The sequence below is a fragment of the Orbicella franksi genome, chromosome 9 (assembly GCF_964199315.1).
Source record: "Orbicella franksi chromosome 9, jaOrbFran1.1, whole genome shotgun sequence".
Lineage (NCBI taxonomy): Eukaryota > Metazoa > Cnidaria > Anthozoa > Scleractinia > Merulinidae > Orbicella > Orbicella franksi.
Genome location: NC_138153.1, coordinates 22,213,922 through 22,226,861, shown reverse-complemented (window position 1 = coordinate 22,226,861; position 12,940 = coordinate 22,213,922). Strand labels below are relative to the sequence as shown.

Here is a 12,940-nt window from a genome sequence, read left to right as displayed (position 1 = left end):
TTAACTATTTCATTTCTTTTACCTACTACTGTTATAAGAAACATTGTGTAGGTTTTAGCTAATTTGTTTTTTCTCATATAGTAATGTAAGCGCATTAAGTTTTCTAAATGCGCCCAAAAAACTTATTATTATTATTATTATTATTATTATTCTATCAATTCACTTATCCTTTCATTGTATATTTTAGCTCAAGCCTAAAATTGTGCATTACAGACCAAGAAATACCATGCAATATTTTGATGTTAAGAACAAAACAAAACCTTTTCATGACGCCAAGCACTTTCGGCAGGCTGTAAACATTTTCAGTTATTTTTGGATGATTTTATTCTGAGTGTGTTTTCCAATTAATTGGTTTGGGGTTTCTGACAAAAATCTCTTGGGTGTTGTGGTCTAATTCTGAACAATACAAGGCAATAATGAAGCAAACAAAGGCAATTAAAAGTATGAAGATGCAGTCATTGAATAACGCACAATTCCCTAGGTTTCGTCTTGTGCTTTGTTGTTCTTCCCAAGGTGGATGCACAGGCAAACCTCATGCACTGCCCACGCATCCACCTCGTGAAACCTGCTGCTGATGTGCATATGACTTCAGTTGGTACTGTACTTAATGACGATACATACATGTAAACTTGTAAGCAAAAATGTAGACGCTTTAAGAAATTAACTCATGTACCTTTGATGTGAACACAGTTGCAAAATAATTTTTTCATTGCCAGTTAAATTTAAAATCTAACTTTAAACGAGTGATAAATTTTGCCTATTGTTGAAATAGCTTTATGAATGCAAAATAGCCTTTTGGCTTTTGATTAATACTGACAGTTGTGTGCTCTCTGTATACAGGTTGTTTATGATGACCTAGTTCTCTATATAAATGCAAAAACTGAACAGGACAGAAAAGAATGGGTAGAGGCTATTCAAGATGGTATGTAGTTAAGTTAATTTATTTCAGTAATAGAATAATAAAATCTTGATTTAATTACATCTAGCTGATAGGAAACTGAATCACTTAAGGTGGCTTACTACAGTTTTGATGGATTATAACAGCCCAACTTCTACCTTGTTTAAAAAATGTTCCAAGATGTTTTCCCCTTCTCTATTTATTGTTTGCTTAAGTCTTTGCCATTCTATTTGAAACTTGAAAAATTAAACATCAACAAATGGCCAAAAGGAATGACTAAGGACCTGAGGAGAGACTGGGTACTAGAAGGTTAAATCACATTTTTCTCAAAATCTACCGGTATGACCCCACCTCAAAATTTCAGGAGTAAGAAATTAGCCCTGATTTAACATTCATGCAAAGTAAATTGAAAATCTGTAAGACAGTTTTTCGCAAACTAAGAAAATGTGAGATCAAAAATAGCTCAAAATCTGTCTTACAGATTTTTTTTAAAATTTTGGCTCTAGACATGATTCACCCCTGCAAATTAGCTGTGAAAATTTCATCATGGGTTGTATGGTAGGTTTTCAAGCAATCCCCGATCAAAGACTAGCTTTTACAACCTTTCTGAGAATTGAATTGCGCATGCCCCTTATTTAAGTGTGTGCTCATGTGATGACATGTATCGCATGCGAGAAAGCAAGAGTAAATTAGAGCTGTTTTACCAATTATTTATAGTAAGAGCTTTTTTTGCCATATTTTTTTGGCCCTAGGCGGAGACACATGTTTGAATGGAGTTTGAAACTATTGCTATGTATACCAAAGTGATGTAACACCTTTCAAGTGCTGAAGTTGTTTTCGTTTCTTCCTAGGGTTACTTGCATTATTTTTGCACCCGTGATTAATACTGATGTCTGGCAGGCAATCGTAGTGCATGCTGCTGAGTCTCAGAAAAACTGTAGTAAGCCACCTTAAATGCCATCTTGCATCCATCTCAAAGTGCGTTGTAGCCTGGGATAGATACAAGATTGCACTTGTTTTGGTGAGCCTACCACAATCTTGGTTTTCATCCCAGGTAGTAATCATGTCTGATTTCACATGGCTGACACTGCTAAGAAGAAGTACAAAACACCACTCTGTTTTAAATACTAAAAAGATTCAAAGATTCAGTCAGAGGTAATTGTTTTGAGACCAATACAGAGAATATCACATCATTCATATCATTTATATTAGGCAAGGTATGTGCAGACCATTTTACATGTTAAGTTATAGGATTTGTTCCAAAATCTTTCCTATATAATTAATGTATTTTCAGTTTTGGAGTTTCTATTTTTTTCTAAAAAAATACCTCTTGGTCATTGCAAAACCTTATGTACTCAGTGGTGTTTGTATATCACACCAAAGAAATTGGGCTGCTATAAAGAGCCAATCAAATAGTTGTTTCTTTAGCCAGATAATGTCTGCGGAGTAGTAACCAGCACAGTGTTAAACCAATTTCTCAGAGAGAACTATTTTTGTTCCATCGTACAAATACTAGCAATATCAAGCAAACCTGCTGGATATCAAAACAAGCTGCACAGACGGTCTGTATACTGGCATTGTAGGCTGTCTGTCATGCACTGGTTAACTCCAGAGTAATGTTAGAGCAACAATACTATCTATCTATAACTAATAAGAAGAGGTGGTGAATGGTCCTTTAAAAGCCATGGGTCCTTTAAAAGCCATGGGTCTTGAGATACCATGCAATCTAAGGGTGCTACCAAAAAAGTCTTTCAAAGCTAGAATTAAAAATGAATTACTAAGTATGCTGGACAAAGAAAATGCCTTTCACACATAAACAGATACATAAATAAACTGAGATCTTTTAAGTAATTAAAATCAATGTCTTCACTCATTATTCTCCCCTGATTTTATGTTAGTAGTCTTAATATACAGAAATGATAATAATATTAACTATATCTCTAATCTTAAATTAATTGTTATTGTAATTGTTATTTAAGGTGGCTCCCTATAGTTTTTACGATCGCGCAAGCGCTGAGGAAGTAATCTGTACGTGCTCAAAGGAAAACATCAGTGTTTTTCGATATTTTTATTATGTCAACATGAGCAAAAAAAGCAAAACTGAGATTGAATTGTCTCGAGTTTCCTTGGGTGAAATTCTGTAAAATTTGGAAGATTGGTAGTAAATATTTTACTTTAGTCCGAGCTTGTTTTTCAGGGAAATCTATAAGACCAGATTTTTTGCAACAGTAAAAGACATAAATTTGAAAATATCGAAATAATTGCCTTTACAAACCCTACTTTTTTCTTGTTTAAAATTCGTATCCCACTGGAAGCGATGTGATGTAAAAATTTTGGAAGATTTCACCGAAGGAAATTCATGAAAATCACAAATAAAGCCATAAAAACAGTAAAAAACACATTTGTTTGAGCATTTATAATTTAAGACTAAATCCCAAAATTTTAACAGAGATGATAGCGAAACACCATTTAATCATTGCTTATTACATGTAATAAGTCTGAGAGGACTAGGTGTGGAAGCGAAAGCAAAAACAGCATTCAAAACATAACACTTACGCACTCAACGCCATAAATGATTACCCTATGGAGCCACCTTAATTAATCTAGTTATATTCATAAGCGATTAATGGCCCGCCTAGATTAGCACTTGCTATCCACAGGCCAAATAACATGCAATTTTAAAACGATGGAAAATAAAGATTATTGTTGTTGTCTTAAAAAATATTTGTATAATTTCACAGGTCTTGCAGTCTTGTTTTTCTAGCAATCAGGTGTGTCTCACAGTCTTGATTTTGACCAAGCTGCCTCGGAGTCTCAAATTTTTCAAAGACCTGATTTGTTTGTTTGTCTTGTTGTTTGTTTCAAGTTCACATTTAAAACACTTTGAAGTCTCCATCTTGCAATTTGGGAAGTCAAAATGTCTCAAGCTCGCATAGGAAAATGCTAGCCTCACCTTCTTGCAAAGTCTAGCATTTATCATTTACCATTTACCACCTCTATAAGATAAACTACATGTAGTTACATTATTATCTAATGTTAGCTTCAAAGAAATTTTAAGTGTTATTTTGTTGCTGATGTAAGAGTGCCGTGGTAACAAGTTCCTTCTCATGGAATACCACCCTGGAGTATTTATCAACAAGTGGACGTGCTGTGATGGCAAAGACAAGTGTACTCAAGGCTGTAAGGAGTCCTTTGCTGCACAAGAGAGAAATGGTTATCAAGGTGGTTCATATTTGATTGAATTATCATAAGCTTACTATGCAAAGTTTTGGCTTAGATCATGTGTTGCTGTGAGATTATATATTGAGCAAAAGGTCATTGAAGTTTTCAGAAATTTTGCTTCACTAAATGTAGAAACAGTTTTTGGGATTTGCCTTGTGTTGTTTTCCCTTTTCCTTTCTAGAGCTAGGTGGTTTGAGAGAATTTCTTTCAGGGTTTAATAAAATTATATTTAACTAGTGCTGTGTGGCTCTGCACTGGGTAATAATTTACAATTTTACCTTTGCATTACCCATTTCACATCTGCCTGATTGTTGCCAGTTTCATAATCTGTAATGTTTGCAAGTCGTTGATCTAACTACAAGTTGAAACGCCAGATTAACCTACAAGCTGTACTTGTAATTAAGCAAACAGCATTTTATAGGTGCAAAATTTTGTTCGGAGTGGTGTGTTTTTATCATGAACTGTCATCAAAAAAGTCAATAACATTCTCATGCAAAGATCACTTACAGATACTTCTTTCCTTTGTTATCTCAAGCATGTTTTTAAGGTATCAGTATACCCCAAAATTGACCACTTTTCAAAAAAAAAATGTTTTTTGATTTTTCGGATAGACCTTATTACATACATACATAAACTTTATTTGAGTGTCGGCGTGTTTAGCTAAAGATAACTAATTGGAGACACTAACATAAATACAAATATAAAATATAAAAATACTAATATTATATAAAATATATAGGTAGTTAATAATTAAAAATATGTTTTATAGGTCTAACTTGTTAAAAAATAAGTTCATGATTACTTAAATTGGTTGTATTATTATTATGTTGAGCAAGCATAGCAGCTGCATCTTACATCCAACACATCTGTTAGGTTCATGGCCCAAACTGCTTTTTTAAATTCACGAAGGCTTGTTTTGTTGTGAAGGTCTTTGTCTACTTTTCCCCAGAGATAGGGTCCTATTGATCTTTCATTTTAAAAAAATTCGTTGAAGAAAGATTGCTTCTAAGCAAAGTTATAAACGAAAAACCTTTCTTTGCAGTAATTACCTCTAACTGATAGCTGTCAACGGGTTGTCACGAGAAGTACATTAATCAGGCCATAAAAGGGTGTTGGGGAACTTTTAGTTTTTGCTTTTTTCAAAAGTTGTGACTAAGTTAGTGAAGAGAATGCATGTTTTATCAACTCTCAAAATTTAACTGCGTATCAAAAATGAACCAGACAAGTAATCAAAATTTTCTGACACTTTTTTAAAGAAAGGTGCCAAGAAGACATAGTGATGTTGATCATGTCTTCTCACTCAAAACTGATTGGAAACAAACTTGATTAATGAACCTCTGTACTTTGGGAAATAGAGCACTATATTTGCAAAACCTTAACTTTTTTGATATTAATAAATATGCCGTCACAATCTGCAATTCTTAAGCTTTCAGAAAATATATACTTTACTGGGGTTTGCATCAGATGTCCAACCGTAAAGCAGCACCAACAAATGATGGTTATATTGGGGTATACTGATACCTTGAAGGGACAGTGTCATGAGCCATACATGTGCAAGTTTGCTTTTTCCATGTATGGGCTTAAAATTCCTTTTTGTGGAGCATATTTATCCGTATTGTGTTCTTTTAGAACTAAGAGAAAGAGGATTTCTTGAAACTAAATAATTTTGAGGTCGATTTGCACTGAATAATCTTGAATTCGTTCCATGTTTCTGGCCCTGTTGGGTCGCAGCTTGATCAAGACAACTTCACAATTTGTCAGTGCCAATTGTTTCATGAATATACATAATTTTTCTCAAGCAAACTTCAAACTTGCATGACGTTTGGGAAGATACACTGTTCTGTAGAAATGTAAATGACGTGCAACAAAAATGTGTTCAAACTGCCATCCCATTTGTTCTATAGAAGTAAGGAACAACTAGTGGATAGTCAAAAAATGAACTCATTACAAGATACTTCAAATTAGATTCAGAAAATCACGTCATACACATCCACTGGGCAAGTTGCTGCATTGTTATACAGGTCTCTAGGATTTTATAGTCATGATTTTATAGTTATCATGTCATATGACCTGATTACTGCTAATATGGATCCCCACAAGGTAATACCCAAGTGTCCACTGTGTGTCACTGATGTTCTTGTTCTGATGGTCTTACCACATTTTGACCTCTTCTGTGATCAATTACTGAACAGATGCATGGCAACATGGAATCTATTTGTTTTATAACAATAAAGAAAGTCAAAAAAATGTTTATGACGTCATCTATATGCATCTGTCCTCCAATTGATCATAAGTAAAAACCAATCAAACTGTGAGAATAATTTGACATATTGTATAAACACTAAATACAGTCAGGTAATTGAATTGAAAATTTATCTTTGATTTCTCACTTAGCCTTTTTAAACTGTTATATTTACATTTATATATTCATTTCCATCTTTGTTCTTTAAGGTGGAGGTTATACACAGAATGTGAGATCATCACATTTCATAACTTCACAGCCCTTGCCTCCAATCCCTGGTGCTGTGAGTATTATTTCGTGAAGATATATTGATGTTTGCTACATGTATAGGTGATACATGTAACTGTTTGACTGGAATGCATTATATAATAGTTATTACAGAAATTGATAAATAAATACTTATTGTATGAATGGGAGTGCAATCAAGGATTTACATGGCAAAACTGCAACCAATCCCTTGGTCCTCTCTTCCAGGGACCACCTAGCACACTTAAATTGTTCTAACTGACACCACCTTGTGCATCTTTCTGTTCAACTGGGATGTATTCTGTATGTACACATCTGTATATCTTTAATGATATATAAACATCATTAAACTCCTTTATGAATGGACTCCTATGATACCTCCAACGATTTTAGCCTTGAGGCCAAAACCTTGTGGGGACAACTATCCTTTATTATTTTTGTACCTACAAAAAAAATTATGTTCTTTGTTACAATCTGGTTACAGGGCTGGGGTGGGAGGCAATCTTGATAACTGGCGCTCTATTTTCTCTTTGCAAAAAATAAAATATTGTTACGTGTAATTTGTTTGCCATATAATGATAATAATAATAACTTTATTTAAGTGTCAAATGTATTTAGCACTTTTAAATTTGCTAATTGGGGACACTGTAAATAAGTAAACAAATATCTCAAATATAACATAAACAAACAAGAATCCCAACTGGTAATAATGTTGTAATGTTGTACATGTACACAGAGTGAAGCACCTCCACCACAGCCTAAAGAAAAGAAAGCACCTGAAAGGACTCCGGCTGAAGCTGTTGTGGCCATTTACGATTTCCTTGGAGTAGAACAGGGTGACTTATCTCTCAGCAAGGTTTTCATATTGTTTGATTCAATTATAAAACATGTAACACTGAATGACTGCTCCTAAGGGAAACAGTTTATTTAATTTGTTTCATCTCCACTTTAAAGCAAGTCTACACTGGCTTTTGCAGTCACAGATTTGTGTTTGATGTTTTGAGACACTAAATACTCAGTCCTTTTGTTACTCCGTACTGTTACCTACTACTATGACAGACCATGATAATCATATTTAATATTAAAATGATTGCATTAGCTATTTTTTGTAAGCTGCTGATGATACCTCCAGTGATTTTTGCCCTGTATGTATGTATTAAGCAACACAGCACTATGTTGGTTTGCTTTCAGAATCAGCTCCAATTTTTCAAAAGCCCCCCAAAATTTTGAAGCTGGCCAATTTTTGGCTTCATAATGTACTTGTCTGAGATAAGTGAAAAAAAAAAATTTGTCCTCTGTTTGCTACCAAATCTTAAAACTTGCAAATAACTACATACAGTATTGTGAGAAAGTAATGCAAACGATAATCTACGAATATTGGGATATATTGACGATTTTTGAATGACGTTTTGCTTGAAACAATATACTGCGAGATGTCGCAGAGCTATTGTTGTAACATCACGATATTTTGCTGAGTCCTGTGCAATTTATCGTTTGCACAGAGTGATTTGTCATTTGCACTGAGCAATATATCGTTTGCACCAAGTGAAATATCGTTTGCACCAGGCGACTTATCATTTGCTCCGAGCGACTTATCATTTGCTCAGAGCGATTTATTGTTTTCACCCAATGATGCAACCTATTGATTTATTGTTTTTGCCCAGAAAATTATTGTTGCAGCTTAGCAATATATCACTTCTGATGGTAACCCGTCGTTGTGCCAACATGTATTAGTTTGCCAAGGATCAGTTCGCTAACGTTGATTCGCCAATTCCCTGGATCATTTCGCCAAAGCTTATATGTCAGTTCACCAACTTCCAAAATACTTTTTCAAAAAGGTCTGAAATGTATTCACAAATTACCAGAGGAATAAGAGGTCACCTTTGATGTAAGATGACATGGGTGTTTGTAGGCTTGGGTATTTTGTAATTGCTCATTTCAGTCTCCCCAATCCCTCTCTCCCCATGCCAGGTTGACAATGCCCCAGTTGATCCGGGCTGATCAACCAATGAAACTGACAATCGATAACAACCGATAGCAATCGATAACAATCGATAACAATTAATCGATTGATATCAGAAATCGATGAACAAAAATTTTGTTTTTCGATTCCATTGATTGTCATCAATTGTCATCGATTATCATCGATTGCCATTGATTGTCATCGATTATTATTGATTCCTATCGATTGTCATCAACCAGCAATTTCATCGACTTCCATATTTTTTGGGCGGGTATATAAAATACGTATCGTATCTGGCCTTGCCAAAGAAGTCACTAACCCAATAACTGTTACACCAGTTACTCCTACTTTAAAATTCTCACATAAGATTATCAACTTAAAAGCAGTTAATTCCCTGGGTTGATGTTATCCGCGATCATGTATCTCATCTCCTTTGACTGCAAAAGGGCCTAGTAGATGTTCAAAAAGATCTTCGGCAGAAAACGAGAAGTCGCCAGACACCCGAGACAAAACTGCTGTACTTCAGAGCATTAAACAAGACCTCAAAGCAGAGGAGGTTGAAGATTCCATTGACAGCGAGCTTGTGATCTTCATCACCAGTTTGTTGTTTTACAGTCAATTGCACTGTGCCAAGTTAGTTATTCTTTGAAGAAAAAAAGAAAAAAAAGGAAGTTACTACAACACGGGGTATCCATATTTGGTAGCCCATCCAAGCGGGAATCCCACTGAACAGGGCTTAACTTTGTTGAGCGGACAAGACGAGGTACTGTCCTTGTGGTATTATGACTCTACGTTGGATATTTTTTTCTTTATTTCTAAGATCTCTCAAAAGGTAACAAAGAAAGAAAAAAATCACTGATATCACCTGGGAAAATGAAGAACGAAAAAAATAAGAATTGAAATAAATAAAACGGGAGATACCATTTTCTCTTTTTCTTTTTTTTTATAATTCTCCTTTTTCATTTTTCTGACGAGGATTGGAATGCTTCAGACAATAAGTTTCTTATCTTTCTTTAAAAAAACATGAACTAAACACGTTGAAATAAGGAAGTCAAGTGACTGTTTCAATTTTCTTTCCATTTTTGGTAGCTAAAGATCAAGCGGAGTAGAGTATGAACTGCCTGTAAAACCTTTTTATATGCATTTGCATAGTTAAAGAGCCATTGAGTCTAAATATATTTGTTTGATTACGCAGGTGGAAGCGTTGTTCATTGCATGCACTTTTTGCACTTGAGGCTCTCCTTGTCTTGCTCTGCTTTTGCGTCTTCAACTTTTTTCAGCGTCTCAAACGTTGTTGGTTTTACTTTAACATTTAAACATAAGTTGGAAAGTTTGACAATAGATATTGCACTTCTTTCTCAACAAATTATAGCTTTTTATAAATATAGCTTACAATTCCATTTCCTCAATTCATTCTGGATTCAAATTGGGCAACAATCGCGGCTAAGGCTAGCTAAACCAGGTCTCAACATTTTACTTATTGTTTCAGTTTGTTGATTGAAAAACTCTCTTTGGAATACCATGCACTACAAGGAGTTTTCACTCGCTCTACGATATATCGCTATGGCGATATTTCGGTAGAGCGATATATCATAATGAATCTGTTGCGCGCTGTACAAGATATCGCTGTGGCGATATTTTGCAAGCATGATATATCAGCAAGGTATCGAAGGGAAGTGCCAATATCTCCTTGAATTATCGTTGCAACACGTTGCTTGTATGTGCAATATATCACCATGATATTATTGTGTTCCATGATAGGAGAACGCATACTAATCAGGTCATTCCCACAAGTTTATGTCCTGCGATTTTCTGCGACTCCAGATGATTTCAGGGTTTGGATGCCATCTTGGACTTGCTGGTTGGCTGGTTGGCTGGCTGGCTGGCTGGCTGGCTGGCTAGCTGTGTGAAACAAATGGCTTCGATCTCATGTGAAATTTTTTTGGCTGCTGGGAATTGGTAGGTAATAATAATGCCGTGTTGCGGGCCAAATCTGTAAACTTCAAAGGTCTTGTTTCATTCCTATCATGGAGAAATTACTGCTTTGAGATTTAAAATAGAAAGGAAAAAATGCACATCAATGTTCAGGTGGCCTCAGAATGGAAGATCAACGAGTGCAGAGTCCTTGAACCATGACGATTGGTTGTACGCTTTCAAGTAAGTTTTGCATATCGATCGTGGATTTTAAGCAGTTTCCCGAACTTTAGAAAACAAAGTAGTAATGTACAGTATTACTTCGAAGTTGAATTCAACTTTTGGAATGATTGGTGATGCTACAGCCGATAAAATGACTGTAAAAGCCGGAGAAGTTTTCAGCAAAAACTCAAGCTTTCACTTTAGCCTGAAGAATTAATTTGAACATGCTGGTGTGCAGTGAAGCACGTCTGCGAAAATTTTGAACATTTTTTTTTTGCTTTTACATGGGTTTCTTTGCCTCAGTGTGAATGAAAATTTATTGTTATTGAACTTCCTTTTACATTTCTTTTTATTTGGTTCTGTGTATTTAGGAATTTAGGTTTTAAAAGTGAACAGAAACTTGCACGCTTGATTTCTGCATATTTAATTTACTTTGACCTCCACGCATTTATTTGGTTTCGTTCAAATATATTTTTCGGAGTCTTATTCAGCTACAACAGAACTGCCGAGAAAAGAACTAAGTGGCCACTAATTTAACACAGTTGAAAGAAGATTGATCTCAAATTAATTAGCCAATTTTTGTCCTGTTTTTGATTTACAACTTTCATCTTTCTTTCGCTGCGCTGTAATATTTCGTCGCGCGGCGAAGAAATTATTTCATTTCTTGTTTTCAAATTGGTTTATACTTGTGTCTTTCACTTTTATTTTCCGTTATTTTCTCAAATGTTGGCTGTTATATGTAATACAAGAATGGAAATTTTTCGTTTTGTCCTCTGAAGTCAATAATTAACGCGTTTCATTTCTTGATTTCTTATCAGTTTTTTTTGTTGATATTTTTTTAATATTTTGGCCCTTCATTTATTCAGCTTAAATAAGCCATCTTGATCCTGTGTGTGCTAATTTAGCATACCCGTTTATGAATAGTGTGCCAAACACCGCATTTGTCATGAATTTGTGCAAGAATTACAGTAAAGTGTTTTTTTGGTGTAGAAGTGAACACTATCAAAATATGAGTTGGTCATGAAAATCAGCAAACATAAATTGGGCTTCAAGAGTAATATTTATTCTGAAAATCTATGTAGCTCAGTGATAGATTCCATGCAAATATTAGATGTATTTGTTATGTTTTTGGAGAGGAAGAACACATGCGTGTAACACAAGATGGTGGACACAAGAGAATACTTAAATGAGCATGTGCACGTAACAATAACCACTGTATACAATGTACTACATATCACCTCCTTCCTTAAAGTCTGCACAGGCTGTACAACAAAGGTTAGTTCTCAATAACAAGGAGAACAACTACAAAAAGGAAACTAAACAGGAGTTAAGCAGTCCTAAGCAATAATGTCTCTAATAGGTCTCTGAACTCTGTTAAGAGTCATAAGCAATGTCCTTTTAAAACTCGGTGAGCATTCCACAAGCAAGGTACAGTTCCTTAAATTTCCATAATCAGTCTCTTTGGAGTTGTAATGACACGAGACGAACGGCGTAGAACTGGAAGGCTCAGCTGAGGTGTCACATTGACTTTTGGAACTGGCTGAGGTCCAGATGCATCTGTTTGCATAGCAGCTTGCTCAACCATAGGTTGAAGTTCCCTGTTTGCCTGTTGGGAGGAGTTTAAGGATTCTGTAGAGGCAGTGACTTAGGGTACGGTTCTGAGGAGGTCTGAAGACACTACTGGTATTGAAGGACAACAGGTGGAGCCTTAATGACAGTGGGCACTTGTGGTGCTGAAGTCTGGTTCTGGAGGGGGCCTTCCAGTAGGTCATCAATATGACAGCGCCACAGTCGGCCATCCTTCAGTTGGATGCAGCATGATGCTGGAGAGTGTTGTGTAATAATAGTGCCTGTGCGCCACTTTTCTTTGGAGAGGTGGTCCCTTGCGAGAACTCTGTCTTCGGGTGAGAGTGTCCTGAATTTGGTGTGTCGGTCGTAATAGGTCTTCATCTTGGTTTGGTTTTTAGTGACATGCAAACTGATGTCGGGATGGACCAAGGATAGTTGAGTGCGGAGTTCCCTCTGCAGAAATAGTTTGGCGGGTGTGGTGCCAGTTGTAGCGTGCTGAGTGCTACTATAAGAGAGAAGAAAGTTCTGGATATGCAGATGTAAAGTTCCATCTCCTTCTGATGCTTGCAGAAATTTCTTGAAGGTTTGAACGAAATGCTCTGCTTGGCCATTGGCGGCAGGATGGTATGGTGACACCAACATGCACTGTATGCCATTGAGCCTC

At 35.7% G+C, this 12,940-nt stretch overlaps 1 protein-coding gene across 1 annotated transcript in view; it reads left to right on the top strand.

Annotated features, from left to right (window-relative positions):
- Window positions 1-12,940, top strand: part of LOC145497921 (tyrosine-protein kinase BTK-like) — a 67,022-nt gene that overhangs the window by 19,887 nt on the left and 34,195 nt on the right. Inside the window, exons 3-6 of the mRNA XM_081477798.1 lie at window positions 841-922; window positions 3,980-4,120; window positions 6,572-6,645; window positions 7,345-7,464. Of these exons, the coding sequence (XP_081333924.1) occupies window positions 841-922; window positions 3,980-4,120; window positions 6,572-6,645; window positions 7,345-7,464 (417 nt within the window). The remainder of the gene's footprint in view (window positions 1-840; window positions 923-3,979; window positions 4,121-6,571; window positions 6,646-7,344; window positions 7,465-12,940) is intronic.